General features: G+C 44.0%; 1 protein-coding gene across 1 annotated transcript in view; it reads left to right on the top strand.

Moving 5' to 3' along the window:
• Positions 1-15,331, top strand: part of CKMT2 (creatine kinase, mitochondrial 2) — a 36,934-nt gene that overhangs the window by 3,622 nt on the left and 17,981 nt on the right. The window contains exon 2 of the mRNA XM_045497099.1: positions 13,850-14,021. Coding sequence (XP_045353055.1) covers positions 13,870-14,021 — 152 coding nt within the window. The 5' untranslated portion in view covers positions 13,850-13,869. The remainder of the gene's footprint in view (positions 1-13,849; positions 14,022-15,331) is intronic.

The raw sequence follows: 15,331 nt of genomic DNA on the forward strand, positions 1-15,331 counted from the left end.
ATTGAATGAAACATTTTAAATGCTAAAAATGGAAGCTAAAATTAACCAACGTTCAGAGAAGGGGCAGACCAGTGCCAGTCGAGATAATCAGGGGTGGCTTTGAGGAGAGAGTGGTAAGTGTCCCGTAACCTTAGGGTCCTTAGGGAGAAGGGACTCAAATGTATTCAGTGCTTGCTGCAGCCTGTCACTGAATCCTTACAACATATGGGGAGAGGTTTCGTTGAGCCTGTTCTATAGATGGAGTTGCTCACACTCAGGTTCCCAGACCCAGTGAGGTTTGGGAATCACCTGTGAAGCTCTTTGACAGACACATGTGATGGCTCCATTCTTGCAGAAACTCATTCAAAAGATAGAGCCTAGAAACCTGGATTTTTAACACACTTCAGAGTTGATTTGCTTTTTAGCTTTTTACGGTTTTAAATCATGAAGTTAGATATGCTGTTTTTACAAGTGACACAATACAGAGTTCTGTGAAGAAAAATGAATAGTCTGCTTCCCCCCAGTCTGTTGCTCTGAAGTAACCCTTTTAGCAGTTTGAATAGCTAGTGTGAATAACCTTCAAAACTTATGTTCACTTAAATATATGCAAATGCATATATATTTATATTGTTATAAAACTGGAACCATTCCTAGTCATTATTAAGCAAGTAGTTTTTCCTTTGAACCTAAAAATATGGCATAAATGTTTATCCAGGTTAAGTGGAGGTGGTTTTAACTAATTCTTGAATAGCTGAGGAATATTCCACTGTCTGAATGTGCCACACTTACTACAACCCTTCTGATGGGCGGGTGACCTCCAGGTTTTGTTTGTTTGTTTGCCACTACAAACAGTGCTCCCTCATCCTGGGACTCTCTTCTTATGTACTGGCAGCTGTATTGCTGCAGGATGGATTCCCAAAGTGTGATGCCGGGCCAGTGGGTATGCGCATGTTCATAGATGTTTCTTGGTTCACTTTCCAAAATGGTTGTAGGGGCTCACTGAGCAGTCCACGTGATTCTGTTCACAGCAGATGAGGGGAGGGCCCTGCAGGGCCACACCCTGTGTCAACTCCTGCCTCCCTAACCCTCTTGCAGGAGCCTTTTAAGACCTAAAGAAAGCCTCTCCTTGTCCTTTGCATGGACCTTTATTTACTGCTTCCCTGCAGCTTTATTGCAGTGAAATTGACATATGACAGTGTATAATTTTTTTTTTTATTTTTTAAAAAAAAATTTTTTTTTTCAATGTTTATTTATTTTTGGGACAGAGAGAGACAGAGCATGAACGGGGGAGGGGCAGAGAGAGAGGGAGACACAGAATCGGAAACAGGCTCCAGGCTCTGAGCCATCAGCCCAGAGCCTGATGCAGGGCTCGAACTCACGGACCGCGAGATCGTGACCTGGCTGAAGTCGGACGCTTAACCGACTGCGCCACCCAGGCGCCCCGACAGTGTATAATTTTAAAGTATACAGTTGGGTACATGTTTCTATTGTCCAGTGATTGCCAGCATAGCACTAGCTAACACCTTGATAGCATCCCATAATTACCATTTCTGTTTTGTGGTGAGAACGTTTAAGATCTACCCTCTGAGCAACTTTTGAGGATATAATACAGTGTTAGTAATTATACTCATTATAGTATACATTAGATACTCAGGTCTTTAGTTTCGTAACTGGAAATGTGTACCTTGGACCAACATCTGTCCACGTCCTCCATTCCCCATCCCTAGTAACCACCACTGTACTCTGTTTCTAGGAGTTCATTTTTTAAGTCCCATATAAGTGATATCATACAGTATTCCTTGTTTGACTTAAGTATAAATATAAATATAAATACATATACGGACCACATCTTCTGTATCCATTCATCCTTTGGCAGACCCTGGGTTGTTTCCATATTGTGACTGTTGTGAAAAATGCTCTAATGGACACAAAGATGCAGATGGCTCTTTGAAATACTGATTGCATTTCCTTTGAACATATAACCAGTAGTGGGAATGCTGATCATATCGTAGTTCTATTTAGTTTTTGAGTTATCTACATACTGTTTTCCATAGGGGCTATACCAATCCGTTTACATTCCCACCAATAGTGCATAAAGGTTCCCTTTTTCCACATCCTCACAAATAGTTACATCTTGATTTTATTTTATCTTTTTTACTGAAGTATAATTAACATACAGTGTTATATCAGTTTCCGGTGTACAACATGATTCAACAATTCAGTACATTGCTCTGTGGTCATCACAATAAGCGTAGTCGCCACTTGTCACTAAACAATGTTATTAGTATTGTTGACTATATTCCCTATGCCGTACTTTTCATCTCTGTAACTTATTTCATAACTGAAATCTTGTACCTCTTAATCCCCATCATGTATTTCATCCATCCCCCACCCATCTCCCTTCTGACAACTACCAGTTTGTTCTCTGTATTTAAGAGTCTATTTGTTTTTGTCTCTTTTTTCTTGGTTCGGTTGTTTTATTTCTTCAGTTCCACATATAAGTGAAATCGTGTGGTATTTTTCTTCTTCTCTCTTACTTATTTCACTTCACATTATTAGGTCCAGCCATGTTGTTGCAGATGGCAAGATCTCCTGCTTTTTTATGACTGAGTAATATTCACGTGTGTGTGTGTGTGTGTGTGTGTGTGTGTGTGTGTGTATGTGTATGTATACACACCTCTCTTCTTTATCCATTCATCTATTCATGGGCAGTTGGGTTGTTTCCACATCTTAGCTATTGTAAATAATGTTGCAATAAACATGGAACTACACATATCTCTTTGAATTATTACTTGTTTTCTTTGGGTAAATACCCAGTAGTAAAATTACTGGGTTCTGTGGTATTTCTATTATCAGTCTTTTGAGGAACTCCCATACTATTTTCCACAGTGGCTGTGCCAATTTGCATTCCCACCAACAGTGCACAAAGGGTTCCTTTTTCTCTACATATTTACCAACGCTTGTTATTTCTTGTCTTTTTGATTACAGCCACTCTGATACATATAATGTGCTATCTCATTGTGGTTTTGATTTGCATTTCCCTTATGATTAGTGATAGAGCATCTTTTCATGTGTCTGTGGGCCATCTGCATAGCATGGATCTTTATTTAGTGGTCTCCACAGAATCAAAATTTCTGATTTGGAGTAGCTAAGTGTAATTGTCCTGTAGAAAAGGTTCTGCTCTGCAGCCTCGGGGTGCCCTGGGCAAGCAGCAGACCTACGAAGTCCCTGTAGATGGGGCCGAGAAGGAGAAGATATCAGGTCAGGGCTGAAGAAAATGAGCGTGCCTGGGAGGAAACTACAGTTACCAGAAGGGTTGCAGTCTGGAGGGCAGAAACAGCGCATCCCTGAAGTACCAGGCATCCTTGGGACAGTGAGGGGCCTAGGGACAAGGCTCAGTCTTGGCCGTGCAAACCCAGGAAAACTCTAGAAGACAGCCTCACCCAGAAAGTGGCCTGAGAAAGCACCCTGGGAAGAACCTTATGTGGCTCCAGGCAGGCTCCACAATCATCCCCTTGGCCTTCCCAGGTCACTGGTGGTGCTTTCTGTGTGTTCAGTTGGTAACCCTGTCAGTCGTAAGGAGTGAAGAAGCCCTCAGACCACTTCCCTGGGACAAAGCTGGGCTGTTGGCTGAGGTGAAGGGACAATGTTCTCAAACACAGTGGCAGCAGGTAGGGGTAACCTCTCAAAAGTAGCACAAAGTAATATTAACAAAAGTGGATACATGTTCAGCCCTTAATAAGTGCCAGATACTGTTGTCCAGGTTGTACATGGACTTCCTTTTGAATCCTTTCTCATTTTTATTATTATTTTCATTTTATATTTGAGAAAAGTAAGACTTGGAAAGCAAAGTAAACCTTTCTCAAGACAGTAGAGAATTGTAAGTGGCAGAGCTGGATATAAATCCAGGATTCTGGCTTCAGAGCCTCTAATCATGATACTACACCTGTGTCTGTTGTCACTAGTTCCCTGTCACTCTCTGGTGTCCAAACAGGACCTGGGTGAGCACTCAGGAAGGCTGAATGAGAGGATTTAGAAACAGGGTGGATAGCTGGACAATTGCCATCCTTTCCAGACTAGACCTCTCTTATAAGCCCTCAATCACATTAAAGGACATTCCCTCTAGGGGTGCCTGGCTGGCTCAGTTGGTAGAGCATGCAACTCTTGATCTTGAGGTTGTGTGTTCAAGCCCCATGTTGGGGGTAGAGCTTACTTTAAAGAAAGGAAAGAAACAAAAGAAAGACATTCCTTCCAGAATACATCACAGACCCCTTCTGTTCAACCTGATCGTCCTGTCTTTGCCTGACCCCAAGGCTACTCCCCAGCCAAGATTCCCAGTCAAGTGAAATTCTCAAGTCAGAAGAAATTCTCAGTCCACACCTGATTGGTCAAAAAAGCCCTGTGGGCCCACGCACTAAGTATCTTGGAAATTCTGCCATCTATCTCCATGAAACCTTCCCCACCACCATGGGGAGAAGCCTGGAGAATCTCCTGCTTAGTTTATTCCAGGACACTAGGACATCATTTCCCTGCCTCTAGACCCCTTTCCCTTCCTCACCAATTTAGTAACATCAGCCACAAGAACTTTTTTTTTTTAAGTTTATTTATTTATTTTGAGAAAGAGATGAGCAGGAGAGGGTCAGAGAGAGAGGGAGAGTCCAAAGCAGGCTCTGCACTGTCAGCACAGGACCTGATGCAGAGCTCGAACTCACAAACCACGAAATCATGATGTGAACTGAAATCAAGAGTCAGATGCTCAACCAACTGAGCCACCCAGGCACCCTGAGCCAGAAGAATGACTAATGCCTTTATGTCAGTATTTGTGCTAAGGGCTCATTTAATCCTCACAAAACCTCTATGAGCAGGGCCTATGATTAGCCTTATTGTACAGGTGAGGAAACTGAGCAACACTTCTCAAACAATTTGTGGCAAAAGCTGTTATTAATATCTAATCCATAGTACACCAATACATTTGTAAAACACAATAAGGCACAATTACTAGAAAAATAAAAGACCCACAAAATACCAGCTTGAATTTTCTTCATTAAAATTTCTCTATCAATGTGTCATAAGTGTTCTAAATGCTTACTCTCAGTTTCTATACTTCTCTCATCATGAAATGGTTTTACAGTCCACAAACCACACCTTGGCAGCGTTAGTCTGGAGCCAACCTTCCATAAATCTAGTAAAATTATTCCTCTGTGAAAAACCCTGTCTTTTGACCATCTCAGAATCAAGTTCCAGGTTTCACAGTGACGTTCTTCTTGTTCTGGCTTCTACAGCTCTCTCTGCAGTCTCTACCCCTGCCTTTGACCTCCCTGGCTGCCCACTGCCCTCATGACTCCCTGCCTCTGCATGTTCTCCTCTGTCTGCAGTGTCCTCCTGGCAAAGTGACATCCCCAGAGGTTTTTCACCTTCTCCAGAAAAATCCTCCTGATCCTCCAGCAGACTTAGGTCTTCTCACCTGTTAATTCTCTTTGCTCATGTCACTTGTGATTATAATCTGTTTTTACAATAATCTCTCACTCTGTCTCTCTTACCAGACCATGAGCTTCGGGAGGGCAGCCCCAGTATCTGACACAGGAATTGATTCTCTAATGTTGTTCAATGGATGGATAGTCAGACAGACAGGTGGACAAACGGGTGGATGAATAAATGAGATTCAAGGCTAGCTCTCAGGCTGCAGTGTGACCCTCTCCACTGCATTCACACTTTGCATTGGTCACTCACTGAGGGGTTGGCCTTGACCTCATTCGGATGTGTCCCTCAAAGCTACAGGTGTTCTAGAATGTAGAATCAGTCAAGGTTGTCCCTAAATCATGGGGTTTTCCTTGGACCTTTGGGGATAGGCAGCCACCACAAATCCTAGGCAGATTCAGTCCCAGTTTAATTCAACTCTAGAAATTTTAGGGCAATTATTTTCCATAGAGTCCCTCCAAAGCCCAATTTAGGTTAGTGACATTGGCCCAGGATGCTGGGTCTTCATCCTGATGATTCTGGACCCAGGCAGAGAACAGGGGTATAGTTAGCCTTGATTTCTGTCTCCCTTTCTACAGCATTCAAAGGTAGATAAAGTCTCATGTGTACTAAGGGCAATGGCCATTCTCCCACTTGGAAGATGCCTGGAAAGCAGCTGGCCAGAAAGAGGCAATGCATGCAGGCATCCACAGCCGTGTCTATGCACGTGGGTGTGCAGTGTTGGTCATTGTTTTTGCTCTAATCCTTTGTGGTTTGTGAACTGGTACCAGTCACAGGGCAGGCAAGGGCAAGAAATACCTTGGTCTGAATAACACAAGACAAGTACATTGTAGCTGAATGGTGTGGTCCCAAATCAGACTGTGGTCTCCCAGAAGCTCCCAAGGGGCTCTGGCTTCCCTGGTAGAACACCTCTCCCATGATTTATAGTGACCCAGGAATGGTGCTGCTTAAGAGCATAGACTGTGAGAACAAACTGCTGGCCTTGAATTCCAGGAGCAAGTTATGTTACTTTTCTTTACCTCCATTTGCCCATCTGTAAAGTGGGGATAATAAGAACATCAACCGGAGCACCTGGGTGGCTCAGTTGTTTGAGCTTCTGACTTCAGGTTAGGTCATGATCTGGAGATTCATGAGTTTGAGCCCATACCATCAACATGGAGCCCCAAGCACGGATTATTATCCCCCAAGCAGAGATTCATTCTCTCTCTCTCTCTCTCTCTCTCTCTCTCTCTCTCTCTCTCTCTTTCTCTCTGCCCCTCCCTCTAAACAATCAAACAAACTTAAAAAAAAAAAAAAAAGAGCATCAACCTCATGAGTCTGTTGTGAGGATTGAATGGGCTAATAGCCATAAAGCCCAGCACATGAGTGCTACATAGGAGTTTTCCCCTCAGACTCTGAGCTCTGTAAAACCTGTCCCATAATAAACACTTAAATATTTATCAAACAAAATAAATAAAAAGATACCTATCATCACCACCTCATCATCCTGTCTTCCCTCTCCCTTCATCGCTGCTCACTGTGACTTCTCTCCACCTGAAACACGTCAGTGTCATTCACAGTGACTTTGACCCACACCACCGGACTACTTCTGGGAGTTCGCTGTAAAGATGTTGCTGGAGGGTGGAAGAAGCATTGAGTGTACACCCTTTGGTTCTGCTTTCCCTCAGGGGTGCCCAGAATGATGCCTGTGTGTTGGTTGGCAATTTGGCCGTGAGCTCCCTGTGGAAACCCTGACTGAGAGCAACCATTCAGTATCCCTAAGAAACCATGAAGGACCAACGCAGCTGGAACTGACTAGCAGCTACATTCCTTGGGAGACCAGAGGTTGGCTCCATCCAAACGTACTGTAGTTTTGATTATTAAATCTTATAAGTAAAAACACGATCTTCATTTAAATGAGTGCCTACTAAAACTCTATATGTACTTTACCTTCATCTGTGTGACCTTGAGCTGTTTGTTAACCTCGGTCTTTGAGTTCCCTCATCTGTGACATGGGGCAAGATATTTGCTCCTCAAGCCTGTTGTGGAGAAAGTACCTGGCCCTTAGACATACTCCCTAATTTTGATTTGCCCCCCTTATTAAGCCATGGGAAAATTTTCAGTAATTATGTAACAGTGAAATGGGTTGTTCTGGGAAGTGGTGAGATGCCCTGCTCTGCTGGTGTTGAAGGAAGGCTGAGGGGAAGGGGGTGCCTCCACTCTGGCCAACTGCTGATGTCCCTTTGACTCTGAGTCACCATGTTCATTCCCTTACTTAGCATTTATGGCAAACCTTCATGCACAGGCCAGTGGGCTTGAGAAGCAAGAAGAGTTGTGACCTCGTCCTATGGTCATTGGGTCTTGTCTCTATGAAGTGTGGGATCAGTTCTGAGGGATGTCCACCCTTGGCTGGAGCCCTGCTGAGCTGCTGACGCAGTACTCCCCCACCCATAGGAAGGGGAGAAAACAAAATTATTGCTTCCTAGTGAAAAAAAGGGAAAGAGCCCCTCCCCTTTTCCTAGAGCATTTTCTTTAGAAAACTTGTAAGTTCTTTCTCTGTCCCTTTGAGATATATATAAATCTTATTAAGAGTAAGCAAGGATCCATCCAGTTTTACAACCTAGAAATGTTTTTCTTGAGGGCCTGGGATTATTTCTTTGAAATGTATACATCAAGAAGGATAGGCCCCTACCTCCCAGTCTCAAGATGCCAGGCTTCAAGTTGTAAAACTACCTGCTGTCATAGCAACAAGAGAAGCTTATTTTTCTTTTGGATAGAGGCAATTAGCTAACACAAATGGCCACCCCAGTTTGAGATGAATTTAGAATAAGCTCTGTGTGACAAATAATGTTGTTATGTCTTCTTACTTGAGTTACCTCGAGAGCATGTATGTAACGGCCGTATCCGCATGGCTCAATAAAAGGGTGAGATTTGGTTCTGTTTTTGCGACGTCTTTTAGGAGACTGTCTGTGATATGTATCACAGTCTGGCTTAGTGCATAGTCAGCAATAAATTTCTTCTCTTTCTTTCCTATAATTTGTGGAGAGGCATTTCTGGATGACAGATTTTAGTTAAATTTCCCTAACACCCAGCACTGGCTCCTCGTCTGCCGTCTCCTTCCCCGCCTGCCTGCTCAGTCAGAGAATTCCTGCTGGAAGGAAGAGAATGTATGTTAGTCTTCTTGCTCTGCTGGGAGGCTTTGCCTGTTGTCTGTGGGACAGCCTCTACTGGATCTCCCTTGGAAACAGCTGAAGTCAGGCTCAATTGGCTCTGAGAGCTCAGTCGGTTATGGCAGAGAGATCAGAGGCCTGCACTGGGCTCCTCTCCTCATGGGCAGCTTGTAGAGACCAGGAACTTGAGCAAGGAAATGCTGAAATCCAGCCTACTCGTCTCGCTTGGTTGCTTTTATGATAGGATTTCAAAAGCAATGGCTGAAATGGATGTGTTCCATATAAGTAGACTTTTTTTTTTTTCCTTAAGTTTTGACCCAGGAAGCTAGCTTACAAAATTGATTCTAAGTTGGCTTGGATACCAGGCCTGGGGCTTCATAGTAAATTAAAAGTGCAAATTACTTGGGAGCAAAGGAGCCAGGCAAGAGGGGTAAAGTGCCTTTGGGAATAGCTCAAGGTAAAGGGTCCATTCCCTTAGAACTACATGCATGTCTGAAAGGACATAAGCAGGAGGCTGGTAAGATTTCCTCCTCCTGGAAATCAGGCAAAGCACTGCTCACAAATAATTAAGTCAGAGAAGAAATGTTTATTGAGCAGCTATTATGTTTAAGGATCCCATCATTAAAGATTTTGGCCATCAGCTGGGAAGGCAATGCTAACATAGTAAGCAGTTCCTTAACATGCCAGGAGATATATGACAGTTGAGTTCACTAACAGGTGTCAAAACACTGTGTAGGGTACATGCAGATGAATGAGCAGCCCACGAGGGCTTTGGAAATTCAGAGAGAAAGCAGTCACCTTGGGCTAGAGGGGCACAGAGAAGTTTTGTGCAGACTGAGACACCAGGCTATGGTTCAGTCAGGAGAAAGATGGAGAGTAAAGTCCAAATTAGAGAGGCAGTAAGAAACAATACTTTAACCAAACAGTAATGATTTTACAAAAACAAATTTGTGTAGTTTATTGCATTATCACAAAACCACATATAAGTAAACTGATATTTTAAAATATACCTTATTTTATATTATATATATATATATATATAGACACTAGAATATTAGATATATGGTATAATATTATATCTATATTACAGAGATTGGTACTGAGATCTACAGCTCTCAACCTGAGAGTCAGGCTGGGGCACTGTGTGTGGTGTTTGGGGCACCCATGACAGTCCCTGACTGTGTGTGTACATGTGCCATGTGAGCTTTCCCAAAATTCCTGATGAGTTTATTTAGTTGACATTTGTGCCTCTCCCCCCAGATAAGTCAGGATTCCTCTCCCAGGGAACACTGGCCACTGAGTATCATAACGCTGAGGGAAGGTGGCTTCTAAACTTCTGTTGCCTGTGTTCCTGTGCCCATCTGTTCAGCTCTCTGGCCTCACATCCCCCATTCTATCCACTTAGTTGACGCCTGCATTCTCATGTGGATCCCGGCAGCCTCAGAGTGGCTTCCTACCCCAGCAAGAAGCTTACAATTCATTTATGAAATAATGCTACTGGGAGCCTACCAAGTGCCAGGTGCTGTGCTAAGCAATGGTGATGCAACCGTGAGCAAAGGAACCAAGTTCCTTCCTTTGGGGGTTTATAATTTATTTGGGGGAGATGGTCAATAAAAAAGAAAACAGATAATTATAGGTGGAGATGAGTGCCGCGATGGAAACAGACAGGGTATTATTCAGAGAAACTGGGAATGATGCCGAATTTCAAGCAAGCTGTCAGGCAAAAAGAACAGCAAAAACAAAAACCTTAAAGTGGGTCCCTCTCTCCCTGTGGTGAGGGTGCCTGGATGCGGAGGCCTTTGTCCCTGGAGAAGCACCACAGCTGCTCTGGCCCCTCATCTCCTGTCTCCAGCCATCTCTTCACAGAACAGTTCAGTATGTTACACTAATGCTTGGGGCATGGAGAGAACCAAAAAAATTAAAAAGCTTTGCAAGGAAGCCTCAGATTTCTTTACACGTCAAACTTTTGTCCTGATGGTTTCACAAGATATACTGACTTATAAAATCACCATGTTTAGAAACTAGGCATAGCCAAATAGCAACCACTTTGGTGGACATGGATTATCTCTTATATACCTTTTTCCAGCTTATTTATGCCACATGTTACCTACCATCTTACCATCTGTTACCTACCATTTGTAGGTAACAAATCCAGCCTCTTCTAAGTAGAGGCTTCAGCTGTAGATAGTGCTTATGTAATATTTGGGGCCTTCTGGGTAAAGTAAAGCAATGTTCTTCCTGTGTAGCTTAAAAAAAATTTTTTTTCAATGTTTATTTTTGAGAGACAGAGACAGAGCATGAGCTGGGGAGGGGCAGAGAGAGAGAGAGAGAGAGAGAGAGAGAATGAATGAATCCATCCCAAGCAGGCTCCGCCCTGTTAGCACAGAACCTGACGCAGGGCCCGACCTCACAAACCGCCAGATCAGGACTTGAGCTGAAATCAAGAGTCGGATGCTTAACCGCCTGAGCCACCCAGGCGTCCTGAGGAAAAAATGGTTTTAATGCAAGCCTGGCTCTGGCTCTTTGGGGAGCAGCTGTCCCCAGGGTCCCCAGGCTATTCAATGAGACCCTTGGCTCAGTCTCACTCCCAAGTGTATCAACTGGGACCTCAACCGTGAAATTCATTGTTCCTGCGTGTCTTGAAGAGTGAACGACATAGAGTCACTGATGTCCGAATCTTCACTAAAACTTTGTGTCAGAATCACAGAAAGAGCACCGAGGACCTTGAGCTCCAGGATTGCTTTGCTTGCTGCACCCAAAGCCTCCGCAGGATTACTGGCAGGGATCCTACGCCATTGCTCGGACAGGAGTACAATGTTGGAACTCTTGGATGTAAATTAACGTTATTTCCAAAACCAGAATCTAGATAAGATGACATTTCAAACATTAATGTTCTGAGTCAGACACCCTCCTACACCTCCTCCTCGCAGGAAGGCCTTTGACGACCACTGGTTGTCAGTTGGCTACACACAGACACCATTCCCTCCCCTTCCTCCTGACTCTGCTCAAGATTGATCTTCTCAGGGCGCCTGGGTGGCTCAGTCGGTCGAGTGTCGGACTTCGGCTCAGGTCATCATCTCATGGTTCATGAGTTCCAGCCCCGCGTCAGGCTCTCTGCTGCCCACACAGAGCCTGCTTGTCCCTAATCTCTCTGCCCCTCCCCTACTTGTGCTCTTTCTCTCTCTCAAAAATAAATACACATTAAAAAAAAATTGACCTTCTCAAACAGACTCTGATGTGAATACATATTTGTGTACAAGCAAATTAAGGAAAGAAAAATAAAGATGACATTTGAGTCAGCCTCAGAAACTAATGCATTTCTTTCTTTGTCTGAACTGTCCTAGCTTATTTTTTGGCCCATATATTGCTTGAAAAGCATTTGGACAAAGCTTCTTTTACTTCTTTATCAGAGTTCTCTGATAAATCTCAGAGATGACAGCATTGCCTTTCTGCTCAGGGAGTAGACTGGAGGGTGTGGACAAAGGTGAAACAGACCCTAAAGATGGAGGTTAGTGTTGCCTGCCACACCCGAGGGTCAGGAAGTATCAGTGCAGTTCTTGGAGAAGCCCTCACCTACTCTTGGATAGAGACCAATAGTAATAGCCCAGGTTGTGTGATGGGATTAATGTTGGGCCATTACAAATCCCTAGGACATCTTGAAGAATGGCCCATTTCTCTTGCCTATTGATTAATAAAGTAATTGCTGTTGTCTTTAAGACTTAGGGAATTGTTTTGAGGCATTAGCATAGAGGAAAGGCTCTCTGATTTCCTGGGCTAAAAAAAAAAAAAAAAAGTCCTCACTTTTTTCAAGGACTTTGGTGCCTTTTGTTGAGACGTTCAAGTTTCCCTATAGTATTGCTTAAAATGATGTTAAATAGAGACCTCCAGGTGGAGACCCTGGAAGCATAAAAAGTTCAGACTGATCCCAGTTCCCAAAATGCAATCGTGGAAGAGAGTGGATCTCCAAGGCGAATTGTGTGTAAGCCATGTCACCCTGACCTTATTAAAAGTCTGTCTTCCATTGGGTGGCCCAGGGTTTCAGCCACCGCCATACAGTGGGCTCTCTGCACCATCCAACCCAGCCAAGCTTGGAGGATCTTGAAACAGAGTCTCTGGAACCTTCACAATTTTAGGGAAAAAAATTTGCACTCCATGTATGTGGACATCCTAGAGATCAGTATAATGCAAGAGTACTTAGAGTGACCTGCTCTATTGCTCTCTACTCAACAACCCATATTAAAAAGCTCCCAGCTAGGTGATGATGGATAAACTGGTCATTCTGATCTCTGGGCAATAGCACACACAGCAGGGTATCTGTTTGGGCATGTGCTTATCCTGATTTTTATTCTTTGTTGATATCATGTAATTACTTGTTTAGATGTATATATGTTTTCTCCATTTTGTCTGTATCTCAGGCTGTCCTTCTATTGTCTGCTTTTCTATTTCCTAAAGTATGTATTTTAGTGGCTCCTTCGTTATTGATCTACGCTTTCTTTTCATTCTCATTTTTGAAAGATAGTTTGATTCTGTTGGCTCCTAATTCCTCTTTGTGTGCTTGATCTTTGAGGGCTTGTTGCTTGATCTTCATCTATCTGTAGGAACCCAGAGCCTACACTGAGTATACTTTCCTGATTATGCTCTGCTGGAAGCCAGGGATGGGGGGGGTTGCTGACCTTGGACCACTTTAGCTCCTCTCAAGGGTCCTAATTCACTAGGGGAGTCACAGATGGAGCTCTGCAACTCACTGCTGGTATCCCAACCTTAGTGCTCAGATGGACAACCGTCCTCAAGATAACCCAAACCTCCTGGCTTGTTACTTGGAGCTGTGACACCATCTCATTTGGGGTGAGTGGAGTAGGAGGGTAGTCCTCAGAGATGTATTCTTCCAAGCCCAGGAACCTGTCTTACGCAGGCTGTCCTCAGTGTGCAATGGCAGGGTCTGACGGAGCACCTGGTGTGTCAAATAGCCAGAAACAGAAACTCTGTTGTTTCTTTTTTTCTGTATTATTACTGGAGAAAATGGCACGGACTTGAGGCAGTTTGACATTCACAATGTCTAAAACTACCCAGATTTCCCCAACCAGTGTGAAGGGGTGTGGGCAAGGAAAGAAGAAAGAGAAACACAAAGCAAACCAAAAGGGAGGTGATGGCTCCTGAAGTTCTTTCTCTTGCCTGGTGGTCTCTGTGCTATATGGTAAGTGTCTATCCCGTGAGGCTGTCTAATCCCGTGTCTCTGCTTCCAGACACTGATCCAAGAGGAAGGATGGCCAGTGTCTTCTCTAAGCTGCTAACTGGCCGCAATGCTTCTCTGTTACTTGCTACCGTGGGCACCGGTGCCCTGACCACCGGCTACCTGCTGAACCGGCAGAACCTGTGTGCTGAGGCCCGGGGGCAGCACAGGCTGTTCCCACCAAGGTAAGTCCTTTGGATTTAAAAAAAACTCCAAGTGTCAGCCAGAAATATGCTTTCCCCTGCTGGAAACTGTCAGCAAGGGTCCCTCTTTTTGCTTTTGAGAATGATTAAATCAGACTAACAGTTTTAAGACTCACTAAGCACAGTGACCTGTGGTGAACTCAAGGAAGTACAGTGTCTTCATTCCTGCCCACAACTGGTGGTCTAGTTCAACAGCAATAATAGTAATAATTAACCTTTACTGAGCATCTTTGTGTGTTAAACGCTATATATGGAGTATCTACTTTATTCATCTTTGCATCCCTTTGTGATAAAGTGGAGGCTTAGAAAAAGTAAACAGTGCCCAAGTTCACACAGCTAGTGTGGCCGAGTGCAAATCCGATGACCCTGATTCTAGATCTATCCATCATCCACTGCTGTCCCACCTTCTGGAAAATGAGGCTCTAGTACTTATATGAAGCATCAGCTTTAAAGGACACCGCACAGGGAAAGTGGGGGAGTGGAATGAAGACGGACATGTTTTCTTGGCCTTTGGAACCTTGCCATGAATGAGACTGCACACACGGCATAGAGCTGGCGTGCAGTGGTGACTTGAAGAGGCTCCGCATGGGCAGGTATGGAGGAGAGACAAGGAAGACCCGATGTTTCGCTCAGAGACATTCACTGGCTCTTGTGGGAATCAGAATCTCTGAGGGAGTCATCATCACCCACCATGTACTTCAGGAATTCCCGAAGGCGATTCCTTGTGTTTGAGCCCGTGATAGTCCGGAATCCCCTATCTTCAACCAGTACACATCCTAGCAAAAGATTTTATTTCACATCATTTCTTTCTGTGTACTGTTCCAACAGATACGTACTGAATGCCTATTTCAGTAGCCAGGCACTGTTCTCAGCAACGCAGGAGTGTCTGCTGTCCCGGAGCTTGCATCGTAGGTAGAGGACAGATAAATTACTGAATGTTTATGTAGCTCCATCTGCAGGTTTCTAACCTCTCTACCACAGACCGAAGGGACCAAAATGTGGCTGTTGTGTTTCAACAAAACTTTTGAGTTAAAAAACAAACAAACAAAGTTCGCATAGGATTTCCACTTATTTTGTCATTTTCACTCTGCTCTTTTTCTTTTTTTAGTATATGTGCTGCCGAAGCGAGCCCTTCACTCTGCTCTTTACACGAACCTAAGGCAGAGTTTTGTGGGCTCCTGCAGCCGGCATCTTGGAATCCTTAAGCGGGGCCAGGTCCCTTTGTCTGGCTGTTCAGGGGACTGTGTTTTCCCTTTTTTATCTGTCTTACTTAAGTCTTGACTCCTGGTTAA

Source organism: Leopardus geoffroyi, chromosome A1 (genome assembly GCF_018350155.1).
Source record: "Leopardus geoffroyi isolate Oge1 chromosome A1, O.geoffroyi_Oge1_pat1.0, whole genome shotgun sequence".
NCBI lineage: Eukaryota > Metazoa > Chordata > Mammalia > Carnivora > Felidae > Leopardus > Leopardus geoffroyi.